This window comes from Ostrea edulis, chromosome 10, assembly GCF_947568905.1.
Source record: "Ostrea edulis chromosome 10, xbOstEdul1.1, whole genome shotgun sequence".
NCBI classification, from domain to species: domain Eukaryota; kingdom Metazoa; phylum Mollusca; class Bivalvia; order Ostreida; family Ostreidae; genus Ostrea; species Ostrea edulis.
In genome coordinates, this window is record NC_079173.1 from 2,859,746 (window position 1) to 2,884,140 (window position 24,395).

Consider the following 24,395-nt stretch of genomic DNA (forward strand, 5'->3'; position numbering starts at 1 on the left):
AATATTACATTATGTATACCGTCAATATTACATTGATTAGTGATAACAACATATATACCGCCAATATTACATTATGTATACCGTCAATATTACATTGATTAGTGATAGCAACATATATACCGTCAATATTACATTATGTATACCGTCAATATTACATTATGTATACCGTCAATATTACATTATGTATACCGTCACTATTACATTGATTACTGATAGCAACACATATACCGTCAAGATTACATTATGTATACCGTCAATATTACACTACGTATACCGTCAATATTACAATTATTAGTGATAGCAACACATATACCATCAAGATTACATTATGTATACCGTCAATATTACATTATGTATACCGTCAATATTACCTTATGTATACCGTCAATATTACATTATGTATACCGTCAATATTACATTATGTATACCGTCAATATTACATTACGTATACCGTCAATATTACATTATGTATACCGTCAATATTACATTATGTATACCGTCACTATTAGATTGATTACTGATGTGTACTATCATGGTTTCACTATTGTAGGTAAATCTTCTCTTTTTGCTCAACATTATTCGTGTCCTGGTGCACAAACTACGCAAAACTCGCACGTTAGAGCCACAATTTACAAAAGTCAGGTATAGTATTGAATTCATGGAACCACAATTTACAAAAGGCGGGTGCAGTATTGAATTCATGGAACCACAATTTACAAAATGCGGGTGCAGTATTGAATTAATAGAACCACAATTTACAAAAGTCAGGTACATTACTAAATTGATTCACGATCGTGTCTGTATGGAGAAGGTTTCTATACAATCTTAAACAAATATATCTTTGTAATATATCATATTTGAATAGACGTTCTGAAAATAATTTAGTATCAAAAATATATTTAAACTTTAAAGTTCTCGTCATCGCATGTATTCCATTCAATTTTGCCAGTACGTACATGTAACTACTCATACTGCTAATTTCATTGTACAACAGGAAAGCTGTGAAGGCGGCCATTGTTTTACTTCCTCTGCTGGGAATCACGAACATTGTAAACCTTATAGATCCGCCAACCAATAGTGTTGTACAGTTCGGACTGTGGTCTTATTCCACGTACTTCTTCGTATCATTCCAAGGATTCTTTATCTCTCTGCTATACTGCTACACAAACGGCGAGGTGAGTCTCTAACTTCCGGTACTGTCAGCGCATTACTATTGATAACTTCCGGTACTGTCATCGCATTACTATTGATAACCTCCGGTACTGTAAGCTATTGAATACTGATGGAAATATCAGACGCTATCGTATCATACATTATACGTTATGAGATTGATCACTGTTCGTTATATTCACCTTACAAGTATCTCACAACGTAGGTGTTTCACTGAACCATTGAAAGGTTATACAGAGATAAACCACTTAACTGAACCATTGACAGGTTTGATAGATATGTACCACTTAACTGGACCTTTGCCAGGTTACACAGATATGTGCCACTTAACTGAACAATTAACAGGCTATAAAGACATGTACCACTTAACTGAACCATTGACACGTTATATAGAGATGTACTACTTAACTAAACCATTGACAGGTTACACAGAGAGGTACCACTTAACTAAACCATTGACAGGTTACACAGAGATATACCACTTAACTGAACCATTGACAGGTTTTACAGAGATATACCACTTAACTGAACCATTGACACGTTATATAGAGATGTACTACTTAACTAAACCATTGACATGTTATATAGAGATGTACCACTTAACTAAACAATTAACAGGTTACACAGAGATGTACCACTTAACTGAACCATTGACAGATTACACAGAGATATACCACTTAACTGAACCATTGACAGGTTACACAGAGATATACCACTTAACTGAACCATTGACACGTTATATAGAGATGTACCACTTAACTAAACCATTGACAGGTTACACAGAGATGTACCACTTAACTGAACCATGGACAGGTTATACAGACATGTACCACTTAACTAAACCATTGACAGGTTACACAGAGATGTACCACTTAACTAAACCATTGACAGTTTACACAGAGATATACCAATTAACTGAACCATTGACACGTTATATAGAGATGTACTACTTAATTAAACCATTGACATGTTATATAGAGATGTACCACTTAACTAAACAATTAACAGGTTACACAGAGATGTACCACTTAACTAAACCATTGACAGGTTACACAGAGATGTACCACTTAACTGAACCATTGACAGGTTACACAGAGATATACCAGTTAACTGAACCATTGACACGTTATATAGAGATGTACTACTTAACTAAACCATTGACATGTTATATAGAGATGTACCACTTAACTAAACAATTAACAGGTTACACAGAGATGTACCACTTAACTGAACCATTGACAGATTACACAGAGATATACCACTTAACTGAACCATTGACAGGTTACACAGAGATGTACCACTTAACTAAACCATTGACAGGTTACACAGAGATATACCACTTAACTGAACCATTGACAGGTTTTACAGAGATATACCACTTAGCTGAACCATTGACACGTTATATAGAGATCTACTACTTAACTAAACCATTGACATGTTATATAGAGATGTACCACTTAACTAAACAATTAACAGGTTACACAGAGATGTACCACTTAACTGAACCATTGACAGATTACACAGAGATATACCACTTAAGTGAACCATTGACAGGTTACACAGAGATATACCACTTAACTGAACCATTGACACGTTATATAGAGATGTACCACTTAACTAAACCATTGACAGGTTACACAGAGATGTACCACTTAACTGAACCATGGACAGGTTATACAGACATGTACCACTTAACTGAACCATTGACAGGTTACACAGAGATGTACCACTTAACTGAACAATTAACAGGTTATACAGACATGTACCACTTCACTGAACCATTGACAGGTTACACAGAGATGTACCACTTAACTGAACCATTGACACGCTATATAGAGATGTGCCACTTAACTAAACCATTGACAGGTTACACAGAGATGTGCCATTTAACTGAACCCTTGACAGGTTATATTGACATGTACCACTTAACGAATGTTTTTGAAGGTTGTCTGAATTTGGATTCATTCGGTTTAATCAAAATCGCAAATAATAAGTATTATGATAAAAGTTAGACAATAACAACTTTGTTGTTTTATCAGGTGATGGAGGAACATGTACCAAGTATTGCAGGAAAAATCATAACCCGTGTTTTCTACATTCATCACTCGATAAAACAACGAAGAAGACGTTTCATTCTGTATATAAAATTTGTTTATATTTATATTTCCAGTTATTTTTGTTTTCGAAATAGAAACTAGATTTAAGTTCTAAAATACTATACTTTATTCCATTTGTTACATTAAACGGAACAGCCAGTGTATTCTTTAACCTTGGTGACGCTCCATAAATGGTAATTTTTACACAGACAAGAGGTACTAAAAACCCGGATGGAACTAGTTTGCAATAAACATGTATCCCCTGTCTATGATGAAAGCAATGCTAATTTCAAAAGAAATATGAGAGAAAATGTTCAGTGAATGTAAACATTTTATCATTATTGGCCACAATCCCACTCCTAAAGATTATACGAGGCGTTTCTCAATAATGAATAATTTATCGAAGCATTCCGGAATCAATTTACCTGCATCCAATCGTATTTCTATATCAAATAAAAACAAGAAAAACTTGATTTCAATTCCCAGGTTTGTTTCACATTTTGCATATTTTGATAGTTTCTTGTAGCAGGTAAGCGTGTAAAGTCAGCTCTTATGAGTTACAGAAGGTTGTGTATTGTATCGTATACAACCCATCATTGTTTCAAATGCTGTCTGACTAGTTTCATGCAAGGTGAAAATAACGAACATTGATCAATCTCATAACTCCTATAAGCAATACAAAATAGAGAGTTGGACAAACACGGACCCCTGAACACACCAGAAGTGGGATCAGGTGCCCAGGAGGAGTAAGCATCCCTATTGTCGATTGACAGATCGTTCTTGGTACTCTGATTTTGACTACGGATAATCCCGTTTACCTCATGAAGATATAGGGCTCACGGCGGGTGTGACCGGTCGACAGGGGATGTTTATTCCTCCTCGGCACGTGATCCCACTTCTGGTGTGTCCAGAGTTCGTGTTTGCCCATATCTCTACTTCATATTGCTTATAGGAGTTATGGGATTAATCACTATTCGTTATCTTCACCTTTCATCACTACGTTATTGTAGAAAATATTTAGCTTAATCAGGAATCAAATCCTGGACTCTTGCAGTACTAATGATATGCTCTAACCATTTAGCTAATCTAGTCGATATAAGAACTATCAGGTAATATTACTGCAATATCATTTTATAAATTCTAAACCTATTCAGGAAAAGAACACTATATAGAAGCGATGAAAAGATAACGCTAAAACAGAATCCTCAGACCTTAAGGAGGTACTCTATGTCGTCATAATGGCTGACTTCCTATTAAATCTTGAATGAAAATATAAATATCAGCAATATTTGTCTATTCGTTTCAAAATTCATTGCCTAGATGAATAGCTTAGTAGGTTAGCACGTCGACTGCTGAACTGTAGATCGTGGATTCGAGCAAGGATTTTAGTTTTTTTTTTTCAAATTGCTTTCTGTTAAAACTATTTTGTTTTGACTAAGTAAAGTCAGTTTGAAAGTTTTCAATTTTAGAATATTGTTGCACATATCCTGTTTTCATTTATATGAAATTTCTCTGGTGTACCATTCCATCTTAAGATTGGTGGTGCCTGGTGTAGTATTCCTCCTTAAGATTGGTGGTGCCTGTTGCCCCCGTGAGATCATTTCACTTCATTGGTTTCAAGCGAAGTTCCACACATGCATACGTCTATGTTTTGGACAAACGTATTAAGATTCTTAATATTGACATGGAATCTTGATTTTTAAACTATCATGAGCATCTCTAGCTGTTTCAATTCTATCACAGAGGTATTGGTAAAGTGATGGTCGATACTCACTGTAAATACTCATATAAGCATACAGACATACTGATCTGAGGTATTAGGTGATTTAATGTCGATACTCACTGTAAATACTAATATAAGCATACAGACATACTGATCTGAGGTATTAGGTGATTTAATGCCGGGTCGGATCAGTCAATGTTCGAATTGGCCTGCAGTCGTTTCAAACATCTCCGTGATTCGGAACTGGCGGTGTGATTAGGAACAGACCTATGAAATCGAGTATGGAAAATGTAAAGACCTATGACATTTACAACAGTTTTCAGATAATTTGTATATTTTTTTATTTGATAAACTGATCTTCTCACAAGATTGAAAACACTCTTCATTGTACCGCTAGCAATACTTAACGAAAATGTCATCCGGAACTTGGCAAATGACAGTATGTTTAGTCTTGAAATAGCAACCACACATGTATGTACATGTACAAATACAATTTTAAATGTATTCACTGAATTTTGTTATTCATTTCTTCATCAAATAATGAACTTCTATACACAATGCTTTGAACACGTAAACTACGCAATATCTTATCATATATGGGTATAAACAAAATGTCGTACAAAAACACCACCTGTATATTTTACTAAATCATCCATATGTATATTCAAAGCTGTCATTTTATCACCAAAAATTTAATTCAATGAAAATTGCTCAATGTTATATATTTCAGTAATAACAGAACAATTTCATTATTTCAAACTTTTTATCCCCAACGCAGGCACATGAATTATGTAATGTTGGTGATTAAATAATTATTGTCTTGCAAGGCAATTATTCTTCCATATATATTTCTTTATTCCAAAAGCGGTTATCTAACATAGTCTTATTGTGTTTCTCTTGTTTTTGTACAAAATAAATGTTTTTTATTTATTAGTCAATATTAATATACATTCCTATGCCATTGAGAAATTTTGAGTAAAAAAAGATTACCATCACTTTCACACTCATGTCCCTTAAAAAAAAATAGAATATTGATTATCTTACATGTTCAGGTGATTTTGAATAATTATATGTTTCGTTGTTTTACAATACAAAAGTTTAAGAAAGCAAAAAATATATATAATCGCTCGCTATGTTCTTGTACCATACCGCCTGAAAATTCTGTCGAAAATGAATTATGATATTATAAATAGTAAATCGCTCGCTCGCCCCAATTTTTTTTTTTTTTTTTTTTTGTCATTTGTCCGAAGAATAAGAAATTTCATTGGTACAACACCAATAAGGAACATGGCTAAAGGTTGTTTAAGGCATGAGTATTGCATTGAAAATAAATTCGTTGATTAGGTTCCTTATCATCCATAAAATTTATAAATTCAATTCTCGTGTTGTCACGAGACACAATGTTTTATTATAGGTCCACTTGTTTTATATTTTCCCGCGAAGAAAATAATATATTATTTTAAAAGCTAGTTACCGTGACTAAATCACAAAAAAAAAGATGGATCATAAACACCAATTTACGCCAAGGAAGTTGGTTTTTTCCCATAATGCATTTCATCACAATCATACTTCCACCCTATATCTGGGGAGGGTCATGATATACATAAAAATTGCATCACTATGCTAGCATATAAGGTCAGCAGACAGCAAAATGTAGAGTTGTGAGATTTAAGAACAAGATTTCCAAGTACAATTTACATTTCCAATGATATGCCTTTGATACGTACATATGGTGATTAGATCTCACAGTTGATTGGATATGTTCTGTATACAAGGTGAAGATAACGAACAGTGAACGATCTCATAACTCCTATAAAGGTGAAGATAACGAACAGTGATCAATCTCATAACTCCTATAAAGGTGAAGATAACGAACAGTGATCAATCTCATAACTCCTATAAAGGTGAAGATAACGAACAGTGATCATTCTCATAACTCCTATAAAGGTGAAGATAACGAACAGTGATCAATCTCATAACTCCTATAAAAGTGAAGATAACGAACAGTGATCAATTTCATAACTCCTATAAAGGTGAAGCTAACGAACAGTGATCAATCTCATAACTCCTATAAAGGTGAAGATAACGAACAGTGATCAAACTCATAACTCCTATAAAAGTGAAGATAACGAACAGTGATCAATTTCATAACTCCTATAAAGGTGAACATAACGAACAGTGATCAATCTCATAACTCCTATAAAAGTGAAGATAACGAACAGTGATCAATTTCATAACTCCTATAAAGGTGAAGATAACGAACAGTGATCAATCTCATAACGCCTATAAAGGTGAAGATAACGAACAGTGAACGATCTCATAACTCCTATAAAGGTGAAGATAACGAACAGTGATCATTCTCATAACTCCTATAAGCAATCCAAAATAGATAGTTGGGCAAACACAGACCTCCGCATAGTTCACGGGATATACCAGAGGTGGGATCAGGTGCCTAGGAGGAGTAAACCGACCACATCCGCCGTAAGCCCCATATCTATTGAGTCTCATATAAACTGTATGTTTCAAGTATCTAAATAAACATTAAAGGACATAAATTTTTTCATCTCACACCCCATAGTGTACCTTATATCACACTCTATATCAATATTGTAATTTGTAATGCATAAATATTATTATTAATATATAGCGCCTAATGTAATTATATGATTACCCTAATAATATATGAAACAATTTAAAACAACCCTTAGGAATAATTAAATACATAAAAAGGACATAGGTATAATAACAAACAACAGGTTGGGTTTTTTTGTCGTTGTTGTTGTTGTTTTTTCCCAGCCCTCGGGTAATATCAGATGAACTGATCGATAATGTGTGTGTGTATCGATTGTCATATGCATGTATATCTTGTTTGTATCTGTTCGTTGTCTTGATATATGCATATAATGGGGGCGTTATATAAAACAATTATGATTCTAAATCATATTATCATATCTTGCTCACATACATTTTAGTTTGGATTTGTGTTATAGGTTCGGACAGAACTGAGGAAACAATGGAGTAACTATTTAGAGAGTAAATCCTGCTCTACGTCGTACAAGAATCGACGATCGTGTTCTATGGTTACCAGCACGTTTGATCTTTCAGTAAACCAGGTACGAGTATAATGGAAATGAAACCAATCACGGTTATTTTGTGGTTTCCAACCAGCATTGAATCGTCTTCTGCGTGTCGGTTGATTCTTTATTGTTTAACGTCCATCTCGAGAATATTTCACTCACATGGAGATATCACCACTGCCGGTGAAGGGCAAAATCTCGACCTTTGCTCGGCGCTTATGGCCTTTGAGCAGGGAGGGATCTTTATCGTGTCACACCTGCTGTGTCACGAGACCTCGGTTTTTGCGGTCTCATCCGAAGGACCGCCCCATTTAGTCGCCTTCTACGACAAGCAAGGGGTACCGGGGACCTATTCTAATCCGGATCCTCACGGGATTTTGTGTGTCGAAAACAAAATGTAAAATCATTGGTGTCATAGCTGGCTGTTTCAGTGCTTTCTTGTCCTGACAATACATCCTGAAAATTAAGGATTCAATCTGAAGATGTACATTTGTACATGAAAGATAAATGACAAATAGCAGAACTTCGCTCCACAAGAAAACCAATCATGTAATGAATATGTACATAGGCTATGGGATTATATTTATGTACATTACATACCCGACACCTATGGGATTATAATTATGTACATTCCATACCCGACACCTAAAAGTGTCGAATCCACAAAGTGGAAGCAAGGTCAAGTTCACAACTGTTACAAAGCACTAAAATGACTAACAACAAAACCAATTCAATCGTCAAATTTTCGGAACGACCAGTCCCTTCCTAAGGACAAACTGAAACTTGTTTACAAAGATTTGTAAGATATGTACAGAAAATATAGCACTGACTCTACAAACGTGTTTACATTGTAAGTTACAGATTTATCACGTGTTCACAGTTCCTTTCAAGTAAACATGTAAAGTCAGTTCTTATGTAGAACAGAATGATTTGTCTCTATACGTGTATGAACTATAAGAAATCATTGTACCAAATTTTTGGATCACTAGTAGATTGAACCAGAGCCCCTTGTTGTACTGGGTGGGTGATCTAGGCCGGTACAGGAAGCATTACATTACAGCTCTTACAGTGCTGTTACATTTGTTTTTACAAACAAAACCTTGAGTTGTTATTTGAACTGTAGTTTGTTATTATACTTATATCCTTTCTATGTATTTAATTATTCCTAAGGGTTGTTTTAAATTGTTTTATATGTTATTAGGGTAATTATATCATTACATTAGGTGCTATATATGAATAATAATAATTATGTATTTTAATTCTGACACAATGATTATCTTATTCACATGTATGTGTACATCGATTTTATAATGATAAAATTTATCTTTTCTCTTACATTTGTAAAGCGCTTTAGAGAAGTAATGTTGATAGGGTGCCATATAAATCTTTTAACTATAATTACGAACTATGGTGATATTACTGAAACATAAAATGTACATTTATTCTGGAAATCAGCTATAACTAATCGTATAGAGAACACGAACAAAAATATAATGTTAGCAAAATATGTCAGAAACATCACAGCTGACGGTAATCAGCATTTACCTGATCTAGGCTTCTGTTTTGTTCAAGACGGAAAAAATTTAAAATTCAAAAATCTATCTTTTGTTGTCATTACAGCGACTCACCAAAACCAGCCCGCTGATCCGCCTGAAGACAAACGAGATCAGCTGCACGGAGTCAATGCTTTGAGAACAAGACGTTTTATGAAACATTGTTTTATATTTGTTTGTTAATACTGTCAGGATCTTGGATTTCATAGTATAAACACAGACAGGTGCCCTTCATGACGTCATGATCCTGTATCATCATCCCCTTATATCACAATCTATTAAATGTCTTTCTGCAACACCTCTGAAGTTTTCATTCGGAGGACCTTGACATTTTTAACACTCTGAAGCATAGGACATGTTGTCCGACTGTATACAAACGTATTTAAAAACAACAATACATGTCAAAGGCTGGTTTTTTTTTTACTATACAATAATATTAGGGTTAATGCGTTTTTCCGTTATGTAATCTCCATCGTCTGCTTCCAAGCGCAAAAGAATCAGAGGTGCTCCGAAAACTACAGAGATGTTCCAGAAATGTACAATAGAGGGCACAATGAAGACTGCCGAGATGTTCCAGAAATGTACAATAGAGGGTACGATGAAGACTGCCGAGATGTTCCAGAAATGTACAATAGAGGGTACGATGAAGACTGCCGAGATATTCCAGAAATGTACATTATAGAGGGCACGATGAAGACTGCCGAGATATCTCGTTCCAGAAATGTACAATAGAGGGTGCGATGAAGATTGCCGAGATGTTCCAGAAATGTACATTATAGAGGGCACGATGAAGACTGCCGAGATGTTCCAGAAATGTACAATAGAGGGTGCGATGAAGACTGCCGAGATGTTCCAGAAATGTACATTATAGAGGGCACGATGAAAACTGCCGAGATGTTCCAGAAATGTACAATAGAGGGTGCGATGAAGACTGCCGAGATGTTCCAGAAATGTACATTATAGAGGGCACGATGAAGACTGCCGAGATGTTCCAAAAATGCACAATAGAGGGTAAGATGAAGACTAACGAAATTGTTCAGACATGTACAACAGAGAGTGTAAAATGAACGGTGATGATACGTCCATGGGCTGATGATACATCCACAGAGAGCTTAATAAAATACACGCATCTGTGTTCATATCAAGAATGCAAAAGTCACGAATAATTACTGTATAACAAAAACATGTCAAACATGATTAAACATATCCCTTTCCATGTGTTTCTTTTATCAACCATTCACAAATATCAGCCCTATGTGAAATGAAAAGGGGTATTATTTTTATGTATCGAAATTAGCAGTTTGCATTACCGATCCAATACATTATATAATATATGATGAATCCCGTATGATTCATCTATCAAAATAATGCATTGTGTAGATGTACCATTGTTAAAGTGGTCAGAAGAAGTACTCTCTCTCTCTCTCTCTCTCTCTCTCTCTCTGCCTGCGTGTCTTTGCATGTGTGTACAGCCCTTGAAATATAAGGTAATTCCACTCGAGATTTGCAAAAAAAAGCTGTAAAACCCGAGACTTCACTGAGGGTGTTACCGTGTTTTGCATCTCCGAGGGTAGAAGTACATTGATATTTCGTGGCTACTCATAAGAGAGTATTTTTCTCTCAGATTTCTGAAAATATTTTTAGTTTTCCCTGTGCCCAGTGACGCCATGTAAAGATTTATTTATATTGATTATCGGGTTCGCTATACACTAAAAAAAATTACCCTTCTACGACATTGAAGGGGCATGGACACGATTTGAGCTATAACTTTCATTTTTCTATTTCAATTGTTTGCAATGCTTAACTAAAGTATTTCTAAAATTTGAGTATCGGTTGTTTAGTTACAAGTGAGATACCACACTCACAATTCTTTGTTGTTTAAACAAGGTTCGTGCCATGTTTTTGTTTATATATATATCATTTAATACAAAATAGTATGTTTAAACCAAAATGAAATGTGTCAAACACTATAAACTATTTAATTGTGTTCCGAAATGACTTGAAATTTAAAAAAAACAAAACATATCTGCTGGAAACTTAACTTATGTAAACAAAAACATGGCACGAGCTTTGCTTACATAAGAATTGTGACCTCTGTATCTCCTATGTAAAATGTGCATCGACAACTAACATTCAATTTTTTGCTGACCATTAGAAATACATTAGTTAAGCATTCTAAACACTAAAAATTGAAAAATAAAATTTGAGAAATGTTTCAGCTCCAATCGTGTCCATTCTTCTTTAAGTTTGGCAACTAAGTTGCTGGCAGTAATGATTGAGTGAATAGTATTAGAGTTATTTCTCTTTGAATACATGTCTGCGCACAACATAGCACTTATAACTTTGCTGATTTATCTAATTTAATCATTAAACCTTAACATCAATAGCTTTAATTACTGCATAGAATTACAAATGAGACTTTCGGCCTAAATCAATATAGGAATTATGTGTGACGTCATTTGGCCTCTATCTGGGGAAAGTCTTTCATTTCAACGCGAAGTCAATTGATCAGTTAGGCTTATTCTTTTCAAAGAAGCATTGATTCTGATATTAAATGTACAATTATTTAACATCGAGTGCGTAAACAGAGATTCCGAGGGGTTTTTGTAAGTGCATTGATTGATTGATTGTTTTTCAGCCACATTCAACAATTTTTCAGTTATCTGGTGGCGCCGTTTTTATTGGTGGAAAAGAGAACCCAGATACAATGTACCTGGGACGAGACCACCGACCTTCCGAAAGTAACCTAGGAAACTTTCTCATTTACTGGCGCGAGCGGAATTATACGCTTGGCATTACTTTTGTTTTCCTAACCTACGTCTATAAGGACTTGACTCTCCTATACGACAGGCAACATTTGTTACATCGGAGACACATGTGAACGTTGGGAGAGGTAATGCGGAGATAGAACCAGTAAAGTTTGCAAGATATCATAAGCATAAAATCAGATGGGGGTGGGGGTGGGGGTGAATGAATCACAAGAAGTTCTCTCTTACTGAATAGAAATTCTGTCAATAATTTTATATGATTTTTTCTATTAGATATACGTTATAGAAATTCCGCCAGTAATTCAAGGTGACTGGCTGTTTTTGTCATTATGTTCTTTCATTACCCTCTATGAAGAAATTGACGTTTAAATGTCGAAATCTCGAGGACGTTGGACATCATGTTGTCATGGATGTTGTTAGATATTCATACGCGTTTGTGTTTTGAATAACTATGTCACGTGGTTAGAACTATTTTCCATAAGATATCTGTATATTACATGCGTAGACATGAGATAAAATGCTTTACTTCCTTTCTTATGGGCTTTCCTGCCTAAACGGAACAGGCTGCTAACCGGAACAGTCTGCTAAACTGAACAGTCTTCTAACCTGAACAGTCTGCTAAACGGAACAGTCTGCTAAACGGAACTGGAAAGCCACACGAATAGTGTGTAATGCTTGGGTTTTTTTTCATTGTATACTTCTTTTGTTTTCTTTTTCTTTCCCCAAAACTTGATCAGGCGACACCAATAAAATTGCTTGTTCTTCGGACAAATGACCCTAAAACATTGGGGCGAGCGAGCGATTTACTATTCATAATGTTATATTTATATTACAAATCGCATTTTCCTCTATGAACCAACCAATTTCAGCGCGCGACACAATCCGTTCATATTGACTATGAACGGATTATGAACTAGCTTAAAGCACGCGACTGAGGGAGCGTAATGATTTGGAAAAGAAAATAGAAAATCTGTTACAAAGATCTCGCAAGTCACATCTTTGGATTAAGATTGTAAACTTACGTGGATTATCATCCCAATCTTGCAGTCTCCTACCTCCAAAATACAGTGCACCTTGCAATTTTGATAAAAGGCAGAGTGAGACGAAATGTGACGTCATGTCTATGTGTTGACGTACGTCACAATAACTACTGTGACAGAGGCTATAGGAGTTTGTTTTATGCAACAAAATAGAAGCAATGTAAACAAACGGTGTTTTAGTAAATGAATATAAATATAAGAAATGAACATCACTTTTGAGCTGTTCATAGTCAATATGAACGGATGTGGATTTGAGGCAAATTCTCTGTGAATCGCTAACGCGATTCACAGAATTTACCTCAAATCCAAATCCGTTCATACTGACCATGAACAGCTCAAAAGTGATGTTCATTTCTTAATTATCTATATTACAAATCGCATTTTCCTCTATGAACCAACCAATTTCAGCACGCGACACAATCTGTTCATATTAACTATGAACGGATTATGAACTAGTTTAAAGCACGCGACTGAGAGAACGTAATGATTAGAAAAAATACAACATGTGTTACAAAGATCTCGCAAAGTTAAGATTGTGAACTTGCGTGGATTATCATCCCAATCTTGTGGTCTCCTAGATCCAAAATACAGTGCAATGTTGATAAAAGGCAGGTTAAGACGAAGTGTGACGTCATGTCTATGTTTTGACGTACGTCACAATACGACTGTGACATAGGTGGATCTTAGGAGTTCGTTTTATGCAACAAAATATTTCTCGACTTATACAAGAAATATAAACAAATGGTGATTTAGTAAATGAATATAAATATACAAAATGAAACAGCACTTTTGAGTGATTCACAGAATTTGCCTCAATTCATCATAACTACAACGCTTATATGAGGACATAACTGTCATTGCGATTTGTAAAGATATCAAATACAAAAACAAAAACAATATAAATATTAGCAGATAAAGAAATTCAGTATTTGTAACAAGTGACGATTGGTAATTCATTATTTTTAGTATACAAGTATGTACGAGGAAGAACTGTATCTGTTTAATGCAAGGTGAAGATAACGAACAGTGATCAATCTCATAACTCCTATAAAGGTGAAGATAACGAACGGTGATCAATCTCATAACTCCTATAAAGGTGAAGATAACGAACAGTGATCAATCTCATAACTCCTATAAAGGTGAAGATAACGAACAGTGATCAATCTCATAACTCCTATAAAGGTGAAGATAACGAACAGTGATCAATCTCATAACTCCTATAAAGGTGAAGATAACGAACAGTGATCAATCTCATAACTCCTATAAAGATGAAGATAACGAACAGTGATCAATCTCATAACTCCAACCAGCAATACAAAATAGATAGTTGGGCACACACAGACCCCTGGACACACCAGAGGTGGGATCAGGTGCCTAGGAGGAGTAAATATATATCAATATAATTGGTGAAGCTTCTTGGCTTCGAATGAATCGTTGGTAAAGAACAACACACACACATGTGATTTTGACTGCGGATAACTCCGTTTACCTGATCAGGATATGGGGCTCACGGCGGGTGTGACCGGTCAACAGGGGATGCTTACTCCTCCTAGGGATCCCACCTCTGGTGTGTCCAGGGGTCCGTGTTTGCCCAACTATCTAATTTGTATTGCTTTTAGGAGTTATGAGATTGATCACTGTTCGTTATCTTCACCTTGCATGTAGGAAGGTAGACACTCAACAGGACCACACATAAATGTTTAACGCGCGTTGGTTCTCAAATGACACAAGAGACGGGTGTGGTGATTGGTTGATTGATTGTATCTTGTTAACGTCCCTCTCGAAAAAATTTCACTCATATGAAGATGAAAGGTGAAGATAGCGAACAGTGATCAATCTCATACCTCCTATAAGAAATACAAAAAAGATGTCACTATTGCTGGTGAATGGCTGCAAAATTTAGGTCTATGCTCGGCGCTTATGGCATTTCTGAAGGGAGAGATCTTAATCGTACCACACCTGCCAGAAGAGAGGCTGACCGAAAGGAATATATGAGAGAAGTTCCGAACGACATACTTCGTGAAGACGTCAGTCAGATAGCTACAGAACTGTAGTTCTCTCAGAAAAATATTGAGACGGAACAGAGAGCTACATATACATCCACAGGGGGATACCAGGCTTCAACAACTCCGATCCGAAAAACTGATGAAACATGGCTTCAATAGAATGAAACCTAGGAAATTCGACAATCTAGTGTTTCAAAAGGACGTGGAACAGTACCATTAAAAAAAGGCAAAAATTTCAAAATCTGTCGTTAAGTACATATCATGTATAGCTTGTTTAGAGCCTTTTAATCACTGTTGACACTATGAACAAAAATTCGACTTTGAAACTTCCACAAAGAATAATGAAGGTTAATATAAGAAAACATCCATCAATACAATGTAGGGGAGGTTGGTATAAGGAAACATTCATCAATACAATGTAGGGGAGGTTGGTATAAGGAAACATTCATCAATACAATGTAGGGGAGGTTGGTATAAGGAAACATTCATCAATACAATGTAGGGGAGGTTGGTATAAGGAAACATCCATCAATACAAGGTAGGGGAGGTTGGTATAAGGAAATGTTTGTTGTCCTAATGAAGGAAAGATAAACACAAGGAAATGGTTGCCATGTCAATGGAGTGAATATAATCACAAAGATATAAATATGGCGAGCGAAGCTCGCTCAAATTATTATGCAATTGAGTCACGTGATTTTCTTTTCATCAGTTGAGAAATGCAAACTCCCCGTCGAGGCCTCATTACGTCACCTACGAATAGACCTTTCCTATGTGACGCAATACAATATACAGATTTGTATATTGTGAGTCCGCAATTATCACACAGGCAAATAACACTAAAGAAGTAGTTCGTAGTTAAAAGTTTGAAGATATTGACATTAAGAGCATTAATATAAAAGTATGGATTTTATTTTAAACATAAAATGATCAAAAGATAATTAAAAAGTAGGGAGACTATGTTCAAATTATTGCGTACAGTAATGAACTTAATGTTTACGTTCTTGTTTTGAAAGTTGTTTACGTTTGATGTTATGTTTTTCGACATTCTTCAGTGTCATCACACAGTATACGCGGCCTAACAAATCGCTATCCCATAATACCTAACTGAAAGCGTTTGTTTTGTAAGTAAACGAACTCTGGTGGAAGTTTGCTGAAATGATATGGACTACCCATAATGCTTTCGAAAAAATACCGCCATCACTGCGGTATACTTCATTGACAGTCCGGTAGAAAAAACAAATATTGTGCAAAATACCACATCCGATTTTTAATTCCAGACAAGCCTTCCCATACCTTCATAAGTTTTGTTGTGGATAATTGCTTGATTTGAAAGAAAAACAATCGCAGCTAATGATGACGTCACAATGCACTGTTTACATCAACCGCGTTAAACTTACCGCGTTAAATGAATTCCTCAACTTGCGTTGTAAGCATCCTCACCAGTCAAGGATTTGTTATTACGTACCCTCTGTATATGTGTCTTTGTAGGGGGGTACGCAATCACAAAACCTTGACTTGTGAGGGTGTGTTGTAAGATGTGATACGTCTTCGCTCGTATCATGTGCGGTCACACCGTAAACATATTATTACTATCAATTGAAGATGAACCAAAGCAATGGTTATCGTCATGGTACAGAGGAACGGTTATCGTCATAATACAGAGGAACAGTTATCAACATAATACAGAGGAATGGTTATAATCATAATACCGAGTAATGGTTATCATCCTAATACAGAGTAATGGTTATCATTATAATATAGAGTAATGGTTATCATTATAATACAGAGTAATGGTTATCATCATAATACAGTGGAACGGTTATCATTATAATACAGAGTAATGGTTATCATTATAATACAGAGTAATGGTTATCATCATAATACAGAGTAATGGTTATCATCATAATACAGAGTAATGGTTATCATTATAATACAGAGTAATGGTTATCATTATAATACAGAGTAATGGTTATCATTATAATACAGAGTAATGGTTATCATTATAATACAGAGTAATGGTTATCATTATAATACAGAGTAATGGTTATCATCATAATACAGAGTAATGGTTATCATTATAATACAGAGTAATGGTTATCATTATAATACAGTGTAATGGTTATCATTATAATACAGAGTAATGGTTATCATCATAATACAGAGTAATGGTTATCATTATAATACAGAGGAACGGTTATCATCATAATACAAAAGGATGGTTATCACCACAGAGGAGGGATTTTTTTTATTTGATGCCCCCTTATATTGAACTGCCACCAGTAACACAATCGCTGGTTACATGATATAATATTTATTAAAATCCCTAAGTGTTTGAATGTGTTATGTATGAACATTGTTAATTTGTTTAATGAATATCTTGTTGATGATTAATGATCATTGTATAGTCAGTTTTTAAATTGAGGTAAGCTACTGGCAAACAAGTTGATGGTACAGGGATTTCAACAGTCTCAATTGAAGTCAGCATTTCACAAATTCTGTGGTCGTTATAACGATCTAGTTCGTCAATACAATCTCGCATTGGGTCAAATGCTGTCTGACGTGTTTCATACCGATTGTTTAACCGTTCTTGGCACACTGATTTTGACTGCGGATAACTCTGTTTACCTGATCAGGATAGAGGGCTTACAGCGGGTGTGACCGGTCAACAGGGGATGCTTACTCCTTCTAGGCAACTGACCCCACCTCTGGTGTGTCCAAGGGTCCGTGTTTGCCCAACTATCTATTTTGTATTGTTTGTAGGAGTTATGAGATTCATCAATGTTCGTTATCTTCACCTTGCATAGAGAACAGTGCGTTAACATGATCAGTCATCTAGTGTAGATTGACTTTATAGAGAACAGTGCGTTAACATGATCACTCATCTAGTGTACATTGAGTTTATAGAGAACTGTGCGTTAACATGATCACTCATCTAGTGTACATTGAGTTTATAGAGAACAGTGCGTTAACATGATCACTCATCTAGTGTAGATTGAGTTTATAGAGAACAGTGCGTTAACATGATCACTCATCTAGTGTACATTGAGTTTATAGAGAACAGTGCGTTAACATGATCACTCATTTAGTGTACATTGAGTTTATAGAGAACTGTGCGTTAACATGATCACTCATCTAGTGTACATTGAGTTTATAGAGAACTGTGCGTTAACATGATCACTCATCTAGTGTAGATTGACTTTATAGAGAACTGTGCGTTAACATGATCACTCATCTAGTGTAGATTGACTTTATAGAGAACAGTGCGTTAACATGATCAGTCATTTAGTGTAGATTGACTTTATAGAGAACAGTGCGTTAACATGATCACTCATCTAGTGTAGAATGACTTTATAGAGAACAGTGCGTTAAAATGATCACTCATGTAGTCTGGATCTTTATAGAGAACAATGCGTTAACATGATCACTCATCTAGTGTAGATTGACTTTATAGAGAACAGTGCGTTAACATGATCACTCATGTAGTGTAGATTGACTTTATAGAGAAGAGTGCGTTAACATGATCACTCATCTAGTATAGATTGAGTTTATAGAGAACAGTGCGTTATCATGATCACTCATCTAGTGTAGAATGACTTTATAGAGAACAGTGCGTTAACATGATCAGTCATTTAGTGTAGATTGACTTTATAGAGAAGAGTGCGTTAACATGATCACTCATCTAGTGTAGATTGAGTTTATAGAGAACAGTGCGTTAACATGATCACTCATCTAATGTAGAATGACTTTATAGAGAACAGTGCGTTAACATGATCACTCATCTAGTGTAGAATGACTTGATAGAGAACAGTGCGTTATCATGATCACTCATCTAGTGTAGAATGAGTTTATAGAGAACAGTGCGTTAACATGATCACTCATCTAGTGTAGATTGACTTCATTCATAGCTTTCCTAGCCTACCAATACAACCACATGTCTCTACAGAAACCCCTTAGTTACATGATTAAAAATCTATACATAATCAATTATTGTTCTCTCGAAGAAAATACATTGAAAAATCCTTCTAAACTACATATTTCAATATTCCATGTCGATATTCAGACATTCACGAACAAGTCATATTTGATCAAAATACGTCGCTAATGGTTAGAGAAGTACTTTAAATTGGGCTCCAATTGTCATTCTAGTTTTCATTCACCACCTATTTCAAGAGAAGAAATTTCTCGCTTTCTCTTCTTGGTAGTCTGGATATCGGACTGGTATCTGTCTGCATGCCCGTCCATCTATTTACCTATCTATTTAACTCCTTAAATTTATTTAGTATTAGTCCATTACCATCTGCTTGTTCTGCGTATGATCAGTTTTTAAATCGAGACAGGCTTCTGACAAACAAGTCGATGTTACAGGAGTTTCAACAGTCTCGTTTTAAGTCAGCATTTCGCAAAATCTATGGTTGTTATAATGATCCAATTTGCCAATACAACCAATCATTGCGTCAAATGTTGTGTGACGTTGTCTGATTGTTAGGTCATTCTTGGCACACTGATTTTGACTACGTATTACTCCGTTTACCTCATCAAGACATAGGGCTCACGACCGGTGTGACTGGTCGACATCATATGCTACTCCTCCTAGGCATCTGATCCCACCTCTGGTGTGTCCAGGGGTCCATGTTTGCCCAGCTCTCTATTTTGTATTGCTTATAGGGGTTAATGAGATTGATTATCATGAGGAATGGTCTTGCATAGTGTTGAAAAGTCATAGGTTTTAATGTTATTGATTTGGGAAAAATTCTACGATTTCAAGTTTACTAAACGTTCTTTAGAATTTTTATAATCCACATTGATTAACACCACTTCTGGCATATGTAGTCGCACAGTAAGTTTGAAGTTTCTCCTTCACAGCTGTTAATATTTTCGTGAGGAGCAAAGATAGGGGCTTTTCAACTAAATTTCAACTATTCTGGCCCAGTGATTCTTGAGAAGAAGACCCCACCCTAGTTCTGTCTTACCTTGATTAAATCCTCTTTAAAGGGAGCGTGACAAGTGATTTGAACAAACCTGAATTTCCTTTACCCAAGGCTGATTTGTGCCAAGTGTGTTTGAAATTGGCCCTGTGGTTCTTGGAAGATTTTTTAAGAGATGTCATATTTATTTTAATAATTAATTATCTCCATTTTATAAAAAAATGGCGTGACACTTTATTTACACAAAGTTGAATCCCCTGTACCCAAGCATGTTTTGTGGCAAGTTTGGATGAAATTAGCCCTGTTGTTCTGGAGAAGAAGTCGAAAACGTTAAAAGGACGGACGAACACCGGAAAAAAGTGATCATAAAACCATAGCTAAGGTGAGCTAAGACAACTATGCTCATTTTGCCCGAAAATTTGCATGCAAATTCAGTATTGGGCAATAATGCAAACTTATCATTGAAAACCCAACTTTTAAAAGGTCCATTTAATATTCTAAGAAAAATAACTTCTAATATGTTCTTTTGAGCTCTTCAATTCTATATAATGAATTATTCCGTGTATTAAGTGCAAAAAGGTCGTTATTCGATATCTATACCGTTCGAAAATATTAGTACGACATAGTTAATTGATGAAATGATTGATTTCTGTTGCTTATGTTGTATTAACACCACAGACAAATCGAGTTTATATGAATAATTCGTTAGTAAAATGTGCAAAAATGTTAAGTTTAGCATACTGTAACTCAAAAACAAGCATTTTTATCCAAATTCATTTCTTTTTGCTTTCATAATTCTCTACAAATGTAGAAATAAAACAATGAACATTAACAATGCTACAAAATTCAGATACACGCCTCTTTAATAGTGTTCTAAGAATGAGACACAAATCACGACAACACCTGTATGTGTAGAGTAAATGCCGGTAATTTCGGACTGTTTGTTTCAATATCTAAAAAACTTATTTTTGTACGTCATAGTATATCATAAAACATTTCTAAAGGTTTAATAAGTTTTATTTACTTGCAAATACATTTTTTTTCTATCACTGCGATAGGTATTCAAACCAAGGCTCGAAGCTTTTGAAGGAAAAGACCGAGGTGTCCCTTACGTGAAATAACTATTTATAGGTATTAGAATGTGTCCTTTTCGGGACTTCTCTGTATTCTTCGTAAACAAATGAACGAAATAAAGAAAGTAATGCACCTGATAGAGGGACATCTACATATTTAATCGATGCTTAGAAATAGTTCGTCCGAATTTCCCGGACGTCCGAAATTACCGACATTTACCCTTTACATATGTCTGTGAATTCACAACCACACGTGCTGTAACAGCATTCACTTCCGGAAAGAAAGTTCACTTCATGTCCAAAGAAACTCACAGTCTCCTGTGGAGAATTACCGTGACAGAGGAGCGAGAGTTAAATGGCGGTGTTTAAAACGTCGAGTGTACAAAGACTTATAATGATCTTCTCTATATACAGGCATTGTATGATTCCCCAGAAATAACCCATTCGTATTAATGAAAGTGGTTGTACTGAAATGGCAAGAGTTTTTAGGTAGATGATTTAAACTGATTATTTACAAAATATTTACATACTTCACATGCAATATACCGACTGTACAGTCACAATGTCACCTAGTATATTAAAACAGGAAATGTTTTCAAATGTAGAATAACAAAATGAATAAAATGCAGACTGGGAAACACTATATATGGCTAACATTTAATCCTACTCTCACGTTAGTAGATTTTTATACACTTAATTCTAATCTCACTCTCACGTTCCCGTACACGGAGGTCCGTATGTGCCGTTCCAATAGAGAACACTTTGTCGGTAGAGACGTCTCAATTGATCATAAATATCCTGGAATGGGTGTATATAGTGAGGAGATAATTACTGTTTTTAGAATTTTAGATTTTAGAATATGGACCACGTGCCGAGATCAAGTAACGCGACTGCATTGATTTCCAACAATAGCATCCACATGACCAAAAAAATGACGATTACAAAATTTAAAGCTGTATGGTCCGAATTACAATATTTTTTTTTTCCATGTCGTAAAAACGATATTAAATCATCGCACGTATGTAGTTATGAGACTGTACGACATATCATAAATTATTTCACCTGTTTTAACCCAAATAATTTGATTTTAAATCGATGTTTACAAACACTCTGCCATTTCAAGTGACAGTTACATAACCAGTTCAAACTTTCAGATCATCGCTGGTTTTATCTGTGTAAAGCTGTGTATTTTGCTATAACAGTGCCGTAACATAAGTTTAATAGAAATAAAAATATCAAATACCTCTTCGTAATTTGTTGTTTTACGCTCTTTCAGCCTTAAAACTAGACAGTTGCGTATGAGTTAATACCTCATGTTGGGATTCCCCTGACGCGCGTGGGTCTATTTATAGACGTCTATTATGGGATGATTTATATATGTAGCCACTATATTTACTTTCTAAATAATATTCTCACTGTTTTCTTTTACATGCAGATGTTTTCAAGCATGTAATGAAGGGAAAGTTAATAACTTTATAAAGTAATTAATCTGCTTTAAAGTAATTATGTACAAAAATTATAGTATTACATGAACATCAGGTCTTACACCTTTAAAGACTGTCCATGCTACCACACCGTGCTTTATAATAAGTATAATAATAAGGTGTATAAAGTGTGTCGTTTTGAGAAAGAATGAACACACTGAAATATTCCTGATGATCTTCTCTTTAACTTAGAACTGGACTTTACAATCGCCATTTCGAGTCCTCTCTTGTTTTCTCTGAATTTCAGTAATGTTCACTTTGAAATGTTCAGAGATGTAAATTGAAACCATTTCATCCCTAAACAGGTTCTTCTTCTGGAAGTTAAATAAAAAAAGCTTGATGATTTGTTTGCTATATATCCTTGAAAATTATCTCAAAATTTTTGGTTAGTCATGAAAAGGTGAAGATACCGAACAGTGATCAATTTCATAAATCTTATGAAAAATACAAAATAGAGAGTTGGCAAACACGGACCCTTGAACACACCAGAGGCAGGAGCAGGTGCTTAGGAGGAGTAAGCACCCCCTTTTCCCCAGTCTGTTCTTCTCTAATTCATTTTATTTGTTAATTAGTTCATCTCTTCGGGTTGAACAGGTCGTGATAGATCTGTGATAAAGCTTTCGCTTCGAAACCGGAAGTTCGTAATTAGTTGGAGCCCTACTCGTGTCCTGGCCGCGTCAAACCTAAGACCTTAACACAGGTAGTGATTACTTGCTCTCTGCACGCTCGGCATTCACGGAACGTTAGATGTGTGTCGTGGCAGGTGTTGGTAGGTTATTTGAAGAACCCTCACTGCTACGACGGTCAGCGCTAAATTGAAGGTACAACTGGTGACGTCTCAATACAAGTGAAAAATTATCAACGAGACGTACAACAATTAACCAACCAGAAATAAAAGGAGATGGAAATTTAATAATCAGAAAAATATTCCTGAAGAACAGTCGAATTTTACAAAATTATGTTCAGATAAAGTGTCAAGATGTTTGATACTTATCGTAATGTTGCAATTTTTAAAACTTTAGGGTCGTGTTGTTATACTTAAAACTTTAGGGTCGTGTTGTTATACTTAAAACTTTAGTGTCGTATTGTTATATTTAAAATTTTAGGGTCGTATTGTTATATTTAAAACTTTAGGGGCGTGCTGTTATACTTAAAACTTTAGGGTCGTGTTGTTATATTTAAAACTTTAGGGGCATGTTGTATACTTAAAACTTTAGAGTCGTGCTGTTATACTTAAAACTTTAGGGTCGTATTTGTATACTAAAAACATTACTTTGTTTAAAGTGTTTGTGGGGTGTTGTTATACTTGCATAAAGTGTTTACAATGCTCTAATGAATTAAAAAGAGAGAAAACAAATTTTCCTCTTCATTTCCTGTTCCTATTAAATCCGACTTTACTAACAATAAAGCACATTCCATCTATTTCCTCGTTGTTCGATATACTCCAATATTTACAATAACTAACCCATTTGTAATAAGA

The 24,395-nt window shown here is 35.2% G+C and overlaps 1 protein-coding gene across 1 annotated transcript in view; it reads left to right on the forward strand.

Moving 5' to 3' along the window:
* Positions 1-10,490, forward strand: part of LOC125666323 (PDF receptor-like) — a 59,387-nt gene extending 48,897 nt beyond the window's left edge. Inside the window, exons 10-14 of the mRNA XM_056152446.1 lie at positions 551-642; positions 995-1,175; positions 7,980-8,102; positions 10,107-10,257; positions 10,339-10,490. Coding sequence (XP_056008421.1) covers positions 551-642; positions 995-1,175; positions 7,980-8,102; positions 10,107-10,257; positions 10,339-10,490 — 699 coding nt within the window. The remainder of the gene's footprint in view (positions 1-550; positions 643-994; positions 1,176-7,979; positions 8,103-10,106; positions 10,258-10,338) is intronic.
* Positions 10,491-24,395: the final 13,905 nt, after the last annotated feature.